This window comes from Vitis riparia, chromosome 1 (genome assembly GCF_004353265.1).
Source record: "Vitis riparia cultivar Riparia Gloire de Montpellier isolate 1030 chromosome 1, EGFV_Vit.rip_1.0, whole genome shotgun sequence".
In the NCBI taxonomy this organism is placed as follows: Eukaryota; Viridiplantae; Streptophyta; class Magnoliopsida; order Vitales; family Vitaceae; genus Vitis; species Vitis riparia.
In genome coordinates, this window is record NC_048431.1 from 4,227,023 (window position 1) to 4,242,758 (window position 15,736).

Consider the following 15,736-nt stretch of genomic DNA (forward strand, 5'->3'; position numbering starts at 1 on the left):
TTGAAGAATTGGGCTTTAATGAATAAGATTTTTAAAAGAGGATAAATAAATACACACGAAATAATATTAATAATTAATAAACATAATATTTAAACGAATGAAATTGAATAATGGAAATTTTGGGATTGAAAATTAAATTTGGACGTAGGATTTTTTTGAAAGATTATTTGATAACGGTATTTCGAAAAATTAAATTAATAAAAAAAAAAACAAGAAATTTTGAAAATTTGAAATGTTAGAAAATTGTCCCAATATTAAAACATAAAGAAATAGTGAAAGAAAAGGTTTGGGATGGTCTTCATTTGCAAAACTTTCCCATGTGCCCAAAGTGGAAAGCAACCCATTCCCTATGCTGCCAATATACTAAAGAAGGCCATTAGACTACCCCCCATATTACAATAATGCCATCCAAAACCACTTTTCATGCAAGTCTCAAACAAAGCCACCGAGAGCACCACAAAGCTATTTTTCTTCATGAAATAAAAAACAAACTCCACTCCACAACGCAGCCACCATCTTACCTATCCATGCACATGGATGTTGGGAGGTTAGAAGGAGGTTAAAATGAAGGAAATGATGAGAAGATATGGAGAGGTGGTGAGATGAAAAATGGGCAGGTCGGGTATTAGAGGATGGTGAGGTGCATGAAGTGTAGAAAATGGGTATGAATAAATCTAGAGAGAGAAATGGATGTAGGTGTGGAATGGAAAGATGGGTATGTAACTAAAAAAAAGTGATGAGCAGGGGGCGTGCTTGGAACTGTGGTGCATGGATTGGGTGAAGGTGAGTGGTGTGGTGTAGAGAGAGGAATGCATGGGAAAAACATGGATAAAGGAGATATGATGGGCCTCGTGGACGTGGATAGGTGAATTTCAGGATGCTGATGGAGGCTTTGAGAGGAGCTTTGGGCAATGGATATGATAGATGGTGAGGATGGTGATCAAAGGTGGTGAAGGTAGACAATGGATATAGGATAGAAAAAAAAAAGCTTGTGGGAAACGGGTAATAGAGTGAAATCATCTTTTAGCAAAATCCAAAGGAATAGCAGATATAAAACAATAACAAGCAGCCTATAATCACCTCAAATAGCAACAAGTAGATCAAAAGCATAGCCTCAAGTCCACACTCAACCCAGACAATGTAAAGAAGCTAGTGAAAAGCAAAATAAAGTAATGAAGAAAATGGAGATGCCCCCGCTCACACTTACCTTTTGATCTGCCTCTTAAAAGAGTTTGTTTTTGCTTTGAGCTGGCTGTGTCTCCTTTGGAAACCAGTTCCAAAAGCTCCGCAACCCCCCCACCAGCTTTGTTCTCCCTTCTTTCTTCCTCCAGCTCCCTCTGCCCTATTTTCCTTTCTCTTCTTTTTTTTTTCCCCTTTCTTTTTTGGCAGCCGGTCTATCTTTCTGAGGAAGCCATTACCTGCTTCCCTGTTCCTCAGTCAGCAGCATGGCTTCGTTCACCTACCAGCATGGTTGCCCACTCTCCTTCGCCCAACATCCAAGGTAGCCGGGTTCCATGCCTGGAGAGGGGGGCCCCCACTCTTTAAAAAAAGATGCAATGGAAAAATAAAAAAAATGAAGTTAAAACTCTCCCCCGGGCCCTCACCTTCACAGGGGTCTACAATATGATTAAAAAAATGGCAAAGATAAAATAAAATGAAATAACAAGTGTTAATATACAACCAATAAAGTTTTTTTTTACTAACTTTCTCTAAAGGAGACAAATATACATGTAACAAGATGTGTTTAATTGGTTTTTTCGGAGACTCTTGACAAGACAATAACTTTTTTAATACTTGAATTTGATGTTTAGTGATATTTTATTTTAAGTAATATTTTAAGCATCTTTTTAATGTTTTAAATATTCATAATTAACCTTAAGAATAATAATTTTTAGACTTGAAATGAGATGTTTATTACATGGTAATGAATATGGATCGTGGTTGGATAACAATTTAGACCAAAATTCCTAAGGATATTAAATAGATTTTTATAAAATATTTTATTTTATTTAAACTTAAATTTCACTCATTTGGAATAAATATACTGATCTTTCTTAACTTGGAACTTTAACTAATTTTTTTATTATTTTAAATTAAAAGGACAACAAGAAAAATTAACTAAGCAGTATATAAGAATTTTTTATTTTTTATTTTGGAAATTTGAGAGTGCATATCCGCCCTTGTCAAGCAGTCCACCGTCACCGTCACCGTCGAAATTAAATACGGTCAGTGGTAAGCGGAATATTTATCAAGGATATTTCCGCAACCTTCATAATTATTTAGAATATTCTCATTTTAAATTCCGAAGACATTATCAGAGATTTGAATATTCTAAAATAAATTGCAAAGACTTTATCAGAGATTTGAATGTAGACCGACGAAGAATTAAAAAAAAAAAAAAATTCTTTATTAATTCTCCCCAAACTATATTATTTTAATGTTTGTTTGAACAACAATACCAGAAATAATACCACGAGTAGAATCCGAAGTGGACAAAATGATTTTGTTTTCTCCCTCAATTTTAGTCAAATTAGTTATGCCATGGAGGCAGAAAAACATGGGCAAATGCGAGAAAGAGGAGACAAAAATTAAATTAAAAATAGGAATTAAAAACAAAAATATTTTATTTTAATAAGATAAATCACAAAAATAGAAAAAAGAGCCGTAGGGATACATCATGCATTAATGAGTTATCCGCAAGGCGCATCACATCAAGACACCTCATAGGAATCGCGTTTAAAATATTCACGTCTCTTTCCACTCCCATATTTGCTATTTCCACATGATCGTCCGCTGCAACTAGCAAATTCAAAACCACTAGGAGATGAGCAGATGGGATGCCAACTACCATCCCTGGAGCGTACACGCCACTGCGTAATAATACAATTTTATATTTTTTCTGGACGGTCGACGCTACGCTCGACACTAAGAAAAAGATGTATTTATTATTTTTTAAGATTACCTTAAAATGGTAATTTTTAAAAATTATTTTAAAAATTTAATGTAAGAATATAAGGTAAAATTTATATATATATTTTTATAAAAGTTAATTATTGGCTATACAACATCATATTTGGAATGTCATGAAATTGATTTTGGGAAATAAGAAAGAGCGTTTTTATTTTTTATTTTTTATTTTTATAGTATAAAAGGGGAAAAGGAAAATCTTAGACCAAGATAGGATGAGAGGGAGCGTGAGTTGGCGGACCAAGAAGAGAGCGTGGACCTAACAGTAATAAACTGGTTACGTAAAGGCTAAATGCACAACTTTCACATTTCAAAGAATGAAATAAGTAGAAAGAGAGAATCCATTTGAGCAGGTGAACTCCTCATCGACATTACAAATCTACTCTGCAAACCCAAACCCTAACCGCTGGACTTGATCTCTCTTTAAACACAGACAAAATCCTAATAGTAAGCCCTAGTGTCCACGCTCTGAAATCTTTGTATCAATTCTTGAATCAACGATCCCTTTGGACATTCTTTTACAAATCCCTGTGAACCTTTCCAACTGAACCCTAACCCTAAGCTTAATCTGATTTTGAGGGTTGGTTATACATATGCTCCACCACCATCATCGCCATGTTAGCAGAGAAGAAATGGCTCTTCACACTCTTCTCCGCCGCCTTCGTCTCTCTCCTCCTCTTTCTCTCGTCGATCTCCGGCTTTAACGCTTCTTACGCCTTATCCTTCCACAAGCCCTTCTCTTCGACGGTCCACCACGGGCTCCATTACCCGCCGGCATTCGCCTACTACATTTCCGGCGGCCGCGGCCACAAGGACCGGATCCTCAGACTCTTGCTTGCGGTTTACCACCCCAGGAATCGGTACCTTTTGCATCTCGGGGCTGATGCCTCGGACGAAGAGAGAAGACTTTTGGCCTCTGCGGTTAAATCGGTGCCGGCGATACGAGCATTTGGGAATGTGGATGTGGTGGGGAAGCCGGATCGATTGACGTACATGGGGTCTAGCAATATTGCTGCGACATTGCGTGCCGCCTCGATACTCTTGAGAGTTGACAGTGGATGGAATTGGTTTATCACTTTGAGTTCAATGGATTATCCTCTCATCACACAGGATGGTATGTTCTTCTCGTGATTTGTTTGTTTGATTACCATATCATTTTTGTGGGAATTTGAATTCCTCTTGCTATTTTCTATTTGGAGAATGTGTGTTTTGATGCCGTGGAAATGGTGTTTCAGGAGGATTAATTTAGATTTATTTCTTTGTTCCATAGCTACCGACAAGATTGTGATGGGTTAAAATTATCCCATTTTGGAGTAATGTGCGTCAGTTTTGTATATAATGTGATAAGGTGTTCGAGGAGTAGCTTGAATTCAGAACTTGATTTTGATTTTACTGTCATACGGAAGGCTAATAAAATGATGGCAAGTTTTGAGTTTGAAAATTTTTTATGATGCATAATCTTGCCCTGAGAGAACGGGATAGCTAATGAGTGATATATGACTTGACAAGTATATCATATGGTGGTTATCTTTTTTTTAGGGGCTAATTTTGGAGGTCTAGCTGAATCATTTATGTTTAATATGGGGCATTTTATTAGAGAAGTTGAATCGAACTCAAAGTTCTGAATTTAAGATAATTAAATTCAAAATATGAATGAGTTTAGCACAACTAAATTCAAATCCTGAATGCTTTTGACACTAATCTCTTTGTTAAAATTGGTGTTTTAAAAGGTGCACTCAAAGAGTCTCTAGGAACAAGGTGACTTGATGTGTTTACCATGGCACCTCGCCTGGAGTCAGTTGTTGTGCCTTCAATAAGGTGCCTCTTTAGGTACTCAGGTAGACCCCTGGAGCCAAGAAAAGCACATGTTTGTATGTTTATTTATTTATTTTCAACCTAGGCCAGAGTGACGGCCTTTTCATCTTCAGTTTTTGAAAAAACAGAACAAACTGTGTGTCTTCAGTAGGGCACCACTTTAGGTGCTCAGGCAAGCCATTGGAGCTAAGTCAAGGCACCCACTTTTGTTTCTTTTTTTTAAACCCAGGCCAAAATGACATAGTTTTGAGCCTCAGATTTTAAATCCAGAGCCAGCCAGTGATGTTGTTTTGCCTCTTGCAGTCTTTCCTCTGTTTTTCTTTAAACCTGAGGCAGAACGATGCCATTTTATGAACCCTGTCTTCCCCTACCAAGCTCTATTATAAGAAGAAGAAATGTGGAAGAGTGACGCCATCTTGTGAACCCTTTTAAGCCCTAGCTTGCCCAAACTCAACCAGCTGAAGATAAAGACATTCTTGGGCAGAAGATGCTGTTTCATGAACCTTTCTAACCCATACCCCGCCTCAACCCACCCTATCCGGCCCTGTAGCCAGTCCAAACCCAGTGGCCCATTGTCTTATGTTAGGGCTCATGTCTGCTAGCTAGGGTTCGGGAAGAAGAAGCCCCCAAACCAATGAGCTATTCTTTTATGCTAGGGCCATAGAAGAAGAAATAGCACATAGTTGGCTGGTGTCCATAGCCCTAGCCCATCAAACCCAACCACACTCCAAGAAATGCCCAGAAATTTTCTATTTCCCCCCACCCAACCACATAACTTTGACTTTATTCTATATCCAGAAACACACATTATTTGTTTGGACTTTTTATGAAGTAAAGTATGCTCACACTCTTCTATATATACTTTTTATGGATTTTGCCCATCAAGGTGCCTAGTTGATTAGGGTGAATGCCAGGATGTGCAGTAGAGGCACATGGTCTTAGGTTTGATTCTTGCTGCTAGTTGAATACCTTGGATTACCCAATGTAGGTTGTGGTGGGTGCAGTCAGCACCTCGAGGTTTGAGAACCCATGGAGAGTTCAAAGGGCTCGACCAGGGAAGGTTTATATATACATGCATGTATGCATGCATGCATGGATGTATGTATTTGAATGAAAATTGTTTTTGATTATTATTTTATTTTATTTTATTTGGTATTGCATTGTTTTCTTCAATCTGAAAGTGTTTAGTATACTGATTTTATTTTTATTTTTACTTGCATTTGAGTATTTTGACAATGTGTTTAAATTAATGTATTAATAATGGTAGTAATTAGTCATTTTGGGTTAAAATATAGTGCATAATTATTGACAATTTATGAATTTTATTTTTATGTACACACAATAGTAAAATATGAGTATACGAAAAATATTTGCATATCCAAATTTACCATGTTTCATAAAACTGCACATGCTTTAGGGTGTGCCTGCCTGCTCAGGTGTACTGCATGCGTCTTAGTTTGTGCCTTGTACCTTTCCAAACTATGATTAAGATGATGAAACATAAGTCGGACTGGCTATATTTCATATAATTTCCTGAATTATGCATAATTTCATGAGGATGATCTAATGTTGCACAGTTGCACTTACTGTTCAGCTCTGGGTATGAGACCTTTCCAAAGCTAAGGTGGTGGTTGGTTTTTTCTGTACTTCAATCTAAATGGAACTTAATTTAACTCTAAATACAATTTAATAGTATTAAGTATTAAGGTGTTTGTTTTTTTTTATTATTTTATTTCTTCTAAGTATTAAGTATTAAAAGGGTAAAGGTTGTGTTGAGATTGTGTTTTTAGTTGTTTTAAAAAGTTATTTTTACCATTCGGCAAAAAGCCAAATATTTTAGCATTTTCTATTCAGTAATTTTTTTTTTAAAATTAGTAACAAGTATAAAAATAAACAATCTAAAGTCTAAAAGCAAATGACATTCAACATTAAGTTAATAAAACAAACACCACCTAAGTGTTGTGTGATTGTGGTCGTTTCTGTGGATTAGATAAGTGGATCTTAATGTAGTTCTCATATGCTAATTGTGGAGGAATAGATGTAGCCATAAATCCTCAGTATAAAAATTAGAGCACATATAACTGAACTGCAAAAGCAGAAGAGATAAAGAGAGGAAAAATGCCTAGAGAGAGTTTCCCAGCCCTCGGTTTTCTCTCATAATATAAATGCTATGTTTCATATCAATATCTTGTACAGAAATAATAATTAATAATTAACTGTTCAAAAAATACAAAGGAATAATGGAAGTAGTACTGTTTTCTGTTAGGGGCAATTTCCTTCCTTTCAACTGAAAAACCAATTTGACAAGAGAGAACAAAATGTTTGCTTATTGTAGTAGTGATTGCGAAAATGTGACCAATTCACCCTGCACATGATTTGCTTAGATCCTTATGCTAGTGAAGATGACAGATTCTCAACTGGCCTTCAAACCTTATTGTCACAAAGAGACTTAGTTACATATTCTGTTCAAGAATGACATAGTCTGTTCACCTCAAGATCACTTCCTTGAGATAGACTGGATTCCAAGGCTTATGGTGCTGGTGTCCTATTCTTCTCCCACCTAACTCCTTCCCTTTCACCCCTCTCCCCTCCTTCCTCTCTCAAATTTGGTTCTTCCTCAGGGAGGTTTACCGATGCGACATCAGCAACCTCAGATGCTGGTGACCAGAAACTTTGTGGCTGCAGTTGTATGCTTAGCTTGGTTTCTATTTTCTAACATGTCTTCAAATTTTTAGCTTTTATTTTTTTCCGGTGATGAGATTCCCATGCTGTTCTAGGTCATTTCCATTCATGTTTTATCAGTAAATTTCCATAATATCTCTAGATCAGTCATTCTTTATAGTTCATGCTGTCTAACTAATGGTTGGTTATGTATTTTTCTTTTTCTTTCAGACTTGTCCCATGTATTCTCCTCTGTTAGGAGAGATCTCAATTTCATCGATCATACCAGTGACCTTGGATGGAAAGAGTAGGCAAACCCTGCTCACTAATTCCTGTGATAGCTCTGTGGTACATAATGCCAATCACTTTTGAATCACATTGATTTGCATAATGTTGTTGCAGGTCTCAGCGTGTCCATCCTATAGTAGTTGACCCAGGCATTTACTTGGCAAGAAGGTCTCAAATTTTCCATGCTACAGAGAAGCGGCCCACCCCTGATGGTTTTAAATTTTTCACAGGCAAAGTTCTCCTCTATGTTTTGTGTTTTTGCCACTCAAATTACCCTTGTGAGGCATGCTTTAAAATAATAGGTTGACCCTTGCTATTTACTCGACCACAATCCTTTCTCATTTTACAGGTTCTCCATGGGTCATTCTGAACAGATCCTTTCTGGAATTCTGCATTCTTGGTTGGGATAATCTCCCCCGAACGCTCCTAATGTATTTTACGAATGTAATTTTGTCTGATGAAGGTTATTTCCATTCTGTCATTTGCAATTCACCGGAGTTTAGGAATACGACTGTGAACAATGATTTGAGATACGTGATCTGGGACAGTCCTCCCAAAATGGAACCTCACTTTCTCAATGTATCTGATTATGATCAGACAGTTCAAAGTGGAGCTGCTTTTGCCCGACAATTCCAAAAAGATGACCCAGTGCTAAATATGATTGATGAGAAGATCCTCAAGCGAGGGCGTAACAGAGTTGTTCCAGGGGCATGGTGCACGGGCAGGAAGAGTTGGTGGATGGATCCTTGTTCCAATTGGGGAGATGCCAATGTCTTGAGGCCTGGGCCTCAGGCAAAGAAGTTAGAGGAGTCAGTGACTAACCTTCTTGAGGACTCGAATTCTCAGTCGAATCAGTGCAAATGAATATTGATCAAACTTAAGGAAGGTATTGTGAAGCGCGGTGCAATTCTTGTGCATCTGAAGTATATTGACCTGTTTGAAAGACCATCGGTGAGACAAATTCTTTGGTTGCTACTGTCTATATGTTGTGGGGGTTCCTCTGGTCATGGGCTTTGACGGTGAACATGTTCAGGATAGAAGTTGATGGATGGAAGAATTAAATTCATTTGAGGTTTTTGGGCTGTATTGTGGCTTGGTGTTGATACTAACGCAGGCCTGTCAGTCATTAAATCAATAAGAGGAATGCCTCCCTCTATGCTCTGCCATATTTTCAAGGCCGATGTATCTTCAACCAGTCATTCCATTTGTCAACTGTTTGCAATTTGAGGCAGTTTCATTCTTTGAACCCGAAGTGTATCGTTTTTCCGATGAATCTCTATCTGCATACGCAAAATGCGCCTTTGATGATATATACCGGAATCAGAAAATTTCTAGAATTTTCTTTTCCAGTAAATACATATATCTAAATCAGAAAGAATCTACTACGGCCTCTGTTTTTGTGTCATATACAGATGCGCGTGTGGGCGTGACCACTGCACAGATGCCCAGGGATTCTCGTGGGAAGTGCCCAAGCAGGGGAATCCATTGCAGGGCCGGCCGACTGTGCAGTTGATTCATTGACCTTTTTTGTGGGCCGATTTAAGGTCCGAGTACCCAAACACAATTTGTCGTTATCAATAACGAATGGTTTAAATGAAAGCCGGGAGATTTTACTAAGATAATTTGATAATTAAGATGAATAGATAAATAGATAAAAAAACAATTAAATATATTCCATTTAATACTTATAAAAACGTAGATAAATCTACTTGTGTAAAATTATAACATTACATAATATTTATCTTCTTTTATTTTAATATTTTGATTATATTTCCAAATTATTAATATCTCCATTATGATTTTCATAATTCCATATTTTTGCTCCATTTTTCATACTATAATTGCATTTTTATATCTTGATCACAATCTATGTGCTTTACTCGTATTGTTCTTACTTGAGTTGCAATTTTTATACATGAGTTATATTCATTCTACCATTGTCACTTTTTTATATTTTGATAACATTTTGTAAACTTTTATGATATATATATACCAATAATATTCTTTATACCTTAGTTATATATATATATTTAAAATTAATCATATTCACAATTTTTTCAAGTCACATTCTTTGTTCATATTTTAATCACATTTTTTTTTTATCTTTACTCACATGTATATCTTAATCACATACTTTTACCAATGTATAAAATAATTCAAATCTTAACTACTGAAATTTTTAACTTCTAATAAAATTAAGATATAAATTACCTTATACAACGATTCACCATTTGAATTCTATCCATAAAAAATTTCAACCACATAAGTATTGTATTAAATTATAATTTTTTGATTCATATCATAGCAGTTTTCTTCTTTTAGAAAAAAAAATTATATAAAAGATATAAAAAAATAATCCAGATAGTTTTATTCCGCTTAATATTTCTAGGTTTTTTTTTTCTTAATTCAAATCGAGCCATCTTATTTCAAATTATTGGGTGTTTTGGGAGAATAGAGTCAATAAAATCTTGTATCAACATATTAGGTTGTTATAGAATCAAGCGATCAACAAAAGCAGAAAACAACTACAGCTACAAAATAAGGCAAAAGGGAATCCCGGATTTTCCCCTCTCTCTCAACTGAAATGGGTCTCACTCGATTCCTCAAATTTTCTCCGAAAATTTTGAAAACCTCCAACCCCTTCACCATTAGCTTCCATCTTCTTCTTGCTGACGCTGATTTTGTTCGATTGGAATCTATCAAACATGAAAATGAAAATTCATGCGGGTTTTCCCCATTTAGTTTTTGCAGATCAATACATGGCGGATCAATACGAAACCAGGCGTGCACTGAGACCACTGATGCCACAAACCATCATATAGCCCAAGATACTGGAAAATTGTGTAAACTACTTTGCACTCACTCTAATTCTAGTATTGAATCATTGCTCAATGGCGCTTCGGTCGACGTATCTCCCACGCTGGTCCTGGAGGTCCTGAAGAAGCTCAGCAATTCCGGTGTCATCGCTCTTTCCTTCTTTAGGTGGGCTGAGAAGCAAAAGGGGTTTAAATACAGTACGGAGAACTACAATGCTCTAATTGAAGCCCTGGGCAAGATCAAACAGTTCAAGATGATCTGGAATTTGGTGAATGATATGAGGTCTAAGGGTTTGTTGACCCAAGAGACTTTTGCTTTGATTTCACGGAGGTACGCAAGAGCAAGGAAGGTTAAAGAAGCGGTAGAGACATTTGAGAAAATGGAAAAGTTTGGATTGCAGCCGATACTCTCAGATTTTAATAGATTACTTGATGCCCTTTGTAAGTCGAGACATGTCGAGAGAGCACAAGAGGTGTTTGATAAAATGAAGGATAGAAAGTTCAGGCCTGATATCAAGTCCTACACGATTTTGTTGGAAGGGTGGGGTCAAGAACAAAATTTGTTGAGATTGGACGAGGTTTATCGAGAGATGAAGGATGAGGGGTTTGAGCCCGATGCTGTGACTTATGGGATACTTATCAACGCCCATTGTAAGGCTAGAAGATACGATGCAGCCGTTGAGTTGTTTCATAAATGGAAGCAAACAAGTGCATGCCTACTCCTCATATTTATTGTACTCTCATCAATGGGTTGGGCTCCGAGAGGAGATTGACCGAAGCTCTCCAGTTTTTTGAACGATCTAAGGCTAGTGGATTTACTCCAGAGGCACCCACATATAACGCTGTGGTGGGATCTTACTGTCAATCAATGAGGATGGATGATGCCTATCGTATAGTTGATGAGATGAGAAAATGTGGGTTGGTCCGCAGACTCGAACCTATGATATAATTCTTCATCACTTGATAAAGGCTCGAAGAACAAAGGAAGCTTACCGGGTTTTTCAGGGAATGAGCAGCGAGCCAGGCTGTGAGCCAAGTGTGAGTACATACGAGATTGTAGTGAGGATGTTTTGCAATGAAGAGAGAGTGGATATGGCGTTAAGGGTATGGGATGAGATGAAAGCCAAGGGAGTTCTTCCTGGAATGCACATGTTCTCAACGTTAATTAACAGCTTGTGCTATGAGAATAAGTTAGACGAGGCCTGCAAATACTTTCACGAAATGTTGGACATGGGTATCAGGCCTCCAGCAGCAATGTTCAGCAATTTGAAACAAACTCTACTTGATGAGGGAAAGCAGGATATGGTTCTAATTTTGGCTCAGAAGCTTGACAAAATCAGGACAACTCAAGTGATTGGTTGACACCAAAGGGGAGAGAGATAGACTGTTGTAACTGGGCAACCCAACTACACAGATCATCTGACCCGATCAAGACCCTTATGGCTGATCAGTTGGTGCCCAATAAAAACTGCTGATGGGGGTTGGAATGGTATACAAGGGTGTAGTATGTTTCGTTACGAGATCATCTTGCCTCAATTGTTGGTTTCCTCAAATGTAGTCTCATAACAACTTCAACTATCATGTATCTGATTGCACCTTCTGAGTAATGAAGCACTTTTGGTGATGCACACTTGCTGCTTAGATGATGATTTGCTTGTAATGCTTCTATATGTAGGGTTACTCCAGTCCTATTCATAAGTCCTCTCCATAGCACTTAGAACTAACTGAGACTGTTCATTTATAGGAGCAGCAGCAGAGAAAGGAAAACTGAAATTATTTAGGACGTGATTGGAAAGGAAAAGGCCAGATTTATGCAAAGTGATCACAGGGAAAAGCTTACTAATCATAACTTCTTGACTATCATTTCTTCATTTCATACTTTGAAATCCAGTAAATGAAATAGAATTCACTTTTTGAAAGCAAAGGTTTCAAATTGGACCGAGCTTTCTTCAATCGTTTCAGATATACGAAATCAAACACGGCTCTCTAGCTGAAAATCTGAGTGTAAGAACCAACAGAGTAGTGGCCGTTCTATCTTCAAGTTCCTACTGAGTGGTAGAATAAGAAGAGTTTTGGTAGGCTACACAATCCCACCAGAAAGGGGAATCTTGAAAGAAACTACACGTATATCACCTGCCGTATTCATGATTAAGACCTTAAAATTCACTGTTGCCTAATGCAGTCTGTTCATTAGTGTTGCTTCCCCCAGTTTCAGACGAAGAGTCTGCAGCTTGTTCTGGTCCCACCAGCAAGGTAAGAACTTCCCCAAGACCGTGAACAACAAGCCAATCACTGTGATACATGTCCGGAAAAGCAACTGAAACTTCGTTCAGCTTCAATGTATCACCAGATCTCGTAATGTTAATGGTAAAGCCCTCCAAAGATGTCGGCAACATTGACCCATCATCAAAATTAACCAGATCAGACCATGAAACCTTGCATGGAAGAACATGCCGAAGAAAGATTGACGATGAAATGTCGCTAAAATTACCAACACGATCCATCATAACTTCATCAGCTGGGGCGAGAACTGTCATCTTTGTGCCATCTCTAAACCCTAGCAATTGCAAATCAAGAAACGAAGCCATCACAGAGTATCCTCTGGACCTTAACACTCCGCTTGCTTCATCAAAAGAATCACCACCTGAAGAAGCAATTGCATCATCTGTGCATCCCGTATTAGGGCTAGGGCTTCGAGTCAAGCCTAAAGCCGGGAAATTCAGATCGAAGAACTTATCCACCCCAAAAATGATCAAAGAACCATCATCGAACAGAGGCGACGAGGTGATATTAACATTGTTTAACGAAATTTGAGAATCGGAAGTGGCACTGGTGACTATCAATGAGTGGTTGGCGAACATCGTCGGAATCTTGGCTCCGACGGGAAGCGAACGGAGGCTTTCGAAAGATAAAGCTAGGGGCGAGGAATGGAATTGGAGTAGGGAGAGCGGAGGCTGACCAGATTCGATAAATGCGGCGTCGGAAGCAGCGAACAAGGTGGCCGACGGCGATTTGGGAAGTAGGGTCTGAGAGACGAGTTCGAGGGTGAGGGACATGGAGACGTAGCCCGAATCAGAGAGGATTTCTGCAGCGTCGAGGATTGTTTGGGATGGGAGAGAAGAGGAGAGGGAGAAGAGACAGAAAATGATGAGAGAAGTGAGAAGAGAGTACGCCATTAATGGTAGGTCCGGAAGATTTTTAGGGTTTAGGTTGCAGATTTTCTATATGAACGAAGGAGAAAGGATTCTGGTGGAAAGAAAAATGAAACGTGGCGGCGTGGGATTTGTTGATCAACAAGGGGAATCAAAAGTTCGTTAAGAAGTAGTTGTTAAACTCTTCCAGAGAAATGACGGAAGTACCCCTTCAGGATTTGAGTTTTACGTTGTTATTGGGCCTACCGTGGATGATGGGCCTTTGTGGGGTCGTCACTCTACTTCGCTGGGTTCTGTTGTGTCGATATGAACATTTTACTCGAATCAATAAACCATATAACAATTCTTTCACAATAACATAAGTAGGATGGAGAGATTGGAGAACGTGGATTATTCAAATTCACACGAAAAACATAAACATTATGTCTTATCTAATAAAATTACAAAAATATTTATGATGGTTGTGAATTTAAATTTTTATATGTACACACCAATTTTTTTTTTTTTTTTTTTTTTTAAATCATATATCGTAAAATCGGATTTTTATTTGTCCTCTCACTTTTCTTTTTCTAGGCCTAAAAGAAGCTTAAGGCTATGTTTGGTTCCCGGAAAATACAAAGGAAAGAAAAAAAATGTTAAGGAAAATGATTTTCTCATGTTTAGTTGTGCTATAAAAAATATCAAAGAAAATCAAATATAATTAAAACTAATTAAAAACTTATATATTTTTAAATTATTTAATCTTTATATTGATGAGTTAAAATAAATAAAATGAGTTTGAAGTAATAAAAAAAATAATTTATCAACTTTTAATCTATTTTTTTATTTTCCTTCACTTTTTCTTTCCTTCTACTTTTCCTTTATATTTTCTTTCCCTCGCATTTTCCCTCAAATTTTGCGGAACCAAACATAGCCTAAGGCAATTACAAGAATTTTTTAAAAGAAAGATGACAATGGGAGACTTGCCTAAGCATTGATACTGTGAAGGTTTCGATGTTGGCCGGGACGACGCTACCACCCAGTGATGGGGCAATGATCCAACTATAATTCTCTTACCAATGGTATGATCATTCTTTGGAATGTACCCCTGTAATTGAAACTCTCCTTCCTTTCGGATATGGATTTTTGTAGGGTGTGGTGACCATATGGCCTTGGTTGATGTTTCTCTCTTTAAAACTATTTGCCCGGGCCCATTACTATCTTCATCACTTTGGCCCATTTAGTATTACCATAATACTAATAAAGGAAATTTTATTTAATTTTTAAATTACCATATTGTATAATTATTTCTTGTTTTTTTTAATATTTAAATGAAATATTTTATTCGTAAATATGAAAAATTATAATGTATATGCATATTACAATAATAATATAATTATGTAGTATTTTAACACATTAAATACTGAATAATGGTGAAATTAATTGTAATGACTCAAAACTAAAACAAATCATAAAATCAAATCAAAACTAAAACAAATCATCAAATCAAATAAAATATTTCTTAATGTGATGTGGGTATCATCTATAAGGTGGGCCGAAATATTTATTCCATGTGTCTTGGGCATAGTTGTCATACCATGCGTCACCTTCTCTTTGCTCATAATCACCATATTCCACTGCCCTTCCTCGTTGTTCAAATGAGAAGCCAACTTCCTCTTGTACAGGTTCATCAGAAGACTCAATATCCTCTTGTGGAGGATCAGTAGAAGCCTCTTGTGGAGGATCACTAGAAGCCTCTTGTGGAGGATCAATAGAAGCTTCTTGTGGAGGATCAATAGAAGCTTCAGCAGAAGGCTCAGAATCTTTTTTCATGTAAAAGAAAGCAATAAAGGCAGAAAATTAAAACGATGATACGCCATATGAGAAAGACTTATATATACATATATAATTAGAAGGGAAAAAAAAACCCGAGAGAGAAAGAAAAAGTAAACCTTTGGGCTTAGAAGAAAAGCAACCCATCTTTTCTAAGTTCAATTTTTTTTTTTCAAATGTCTTCATGGAATCTCTTTTATAGTTGATTAAGTCCTTTAATTAGCA

General features: G+C 37.1%; 3 protein-coding genes across 3 annotated transcripts; 2 read left to right on the forward strand and 1 right to left on the reverse strand.

The window, feature by feature from the left end:
* The first annotated feature begins 3,287 nt into the window (after positions 1 to 3,287).
* On the forward strand, positions 3,288 to 8,815 carry LOC117924489 (beta-glucuronosyltransferase GlcAT14A). The gene is made up of 4 exons (XM_034843115.1): positions 3,288 to 4,081; positions 7,675 to 7,750; positions 7,846 to 7,961; positions 8,081 to 8,815. The coding sequence occupies exons 1-4, from the start codon at positions 3,583 to 3,585 to the stop codon at positions 8,593 to 8,595; spliced, it is 1,206 nt and encodes a 401-aa protein (XP_034699006.1). The 5' UTR covers positions 3,288 to 3,582; the 3' UTR covers positions 8,596 to 8,815.
* A 1,458-nt stretch (positions 8,816 to 10,273) lies between these two features.
* On the forward strand, positions 10,274 to 12,175 carry LOC117919615 (pentatricopeptide repeat-containing protein At1g71060, mitochondrial-like). The gene is given in 3 exon segments (XM_034836849.1): positions 10,274 to 11,237; positions 11,240 to 11,464; positions 11,467 to 12,175. Coding segments are annotated over 3 exon segments (1,590 nt in total). The 5' UTR covers positions 10,274 to 10,315; the 3' UTR covers positions 11,910 to 12,175.
* Positions 12,176 to 12,383: 208 nt separating this feature from the next.
* On the reverse strand, positions 12,384 to 13,796 carry LOC117919696 (putative fasciclin-like arabinogalactan protein 20). The gene has a single exon (XM_034836964.1). The coding sequence runs from the start codon at positions 13,721 to 13,723 to the stop codon at positions 12,704 to 12,706; it is 1,020 nt and encodes a 339-aa protein (XP_034692855.1). The 5' UTR covers positions 13,724 to 13,796; the 3' UTR covers positions 12,384 to 12,703.
* Positions 13,797 to 15,736: the final 1,940 nt, after the last annotated feature.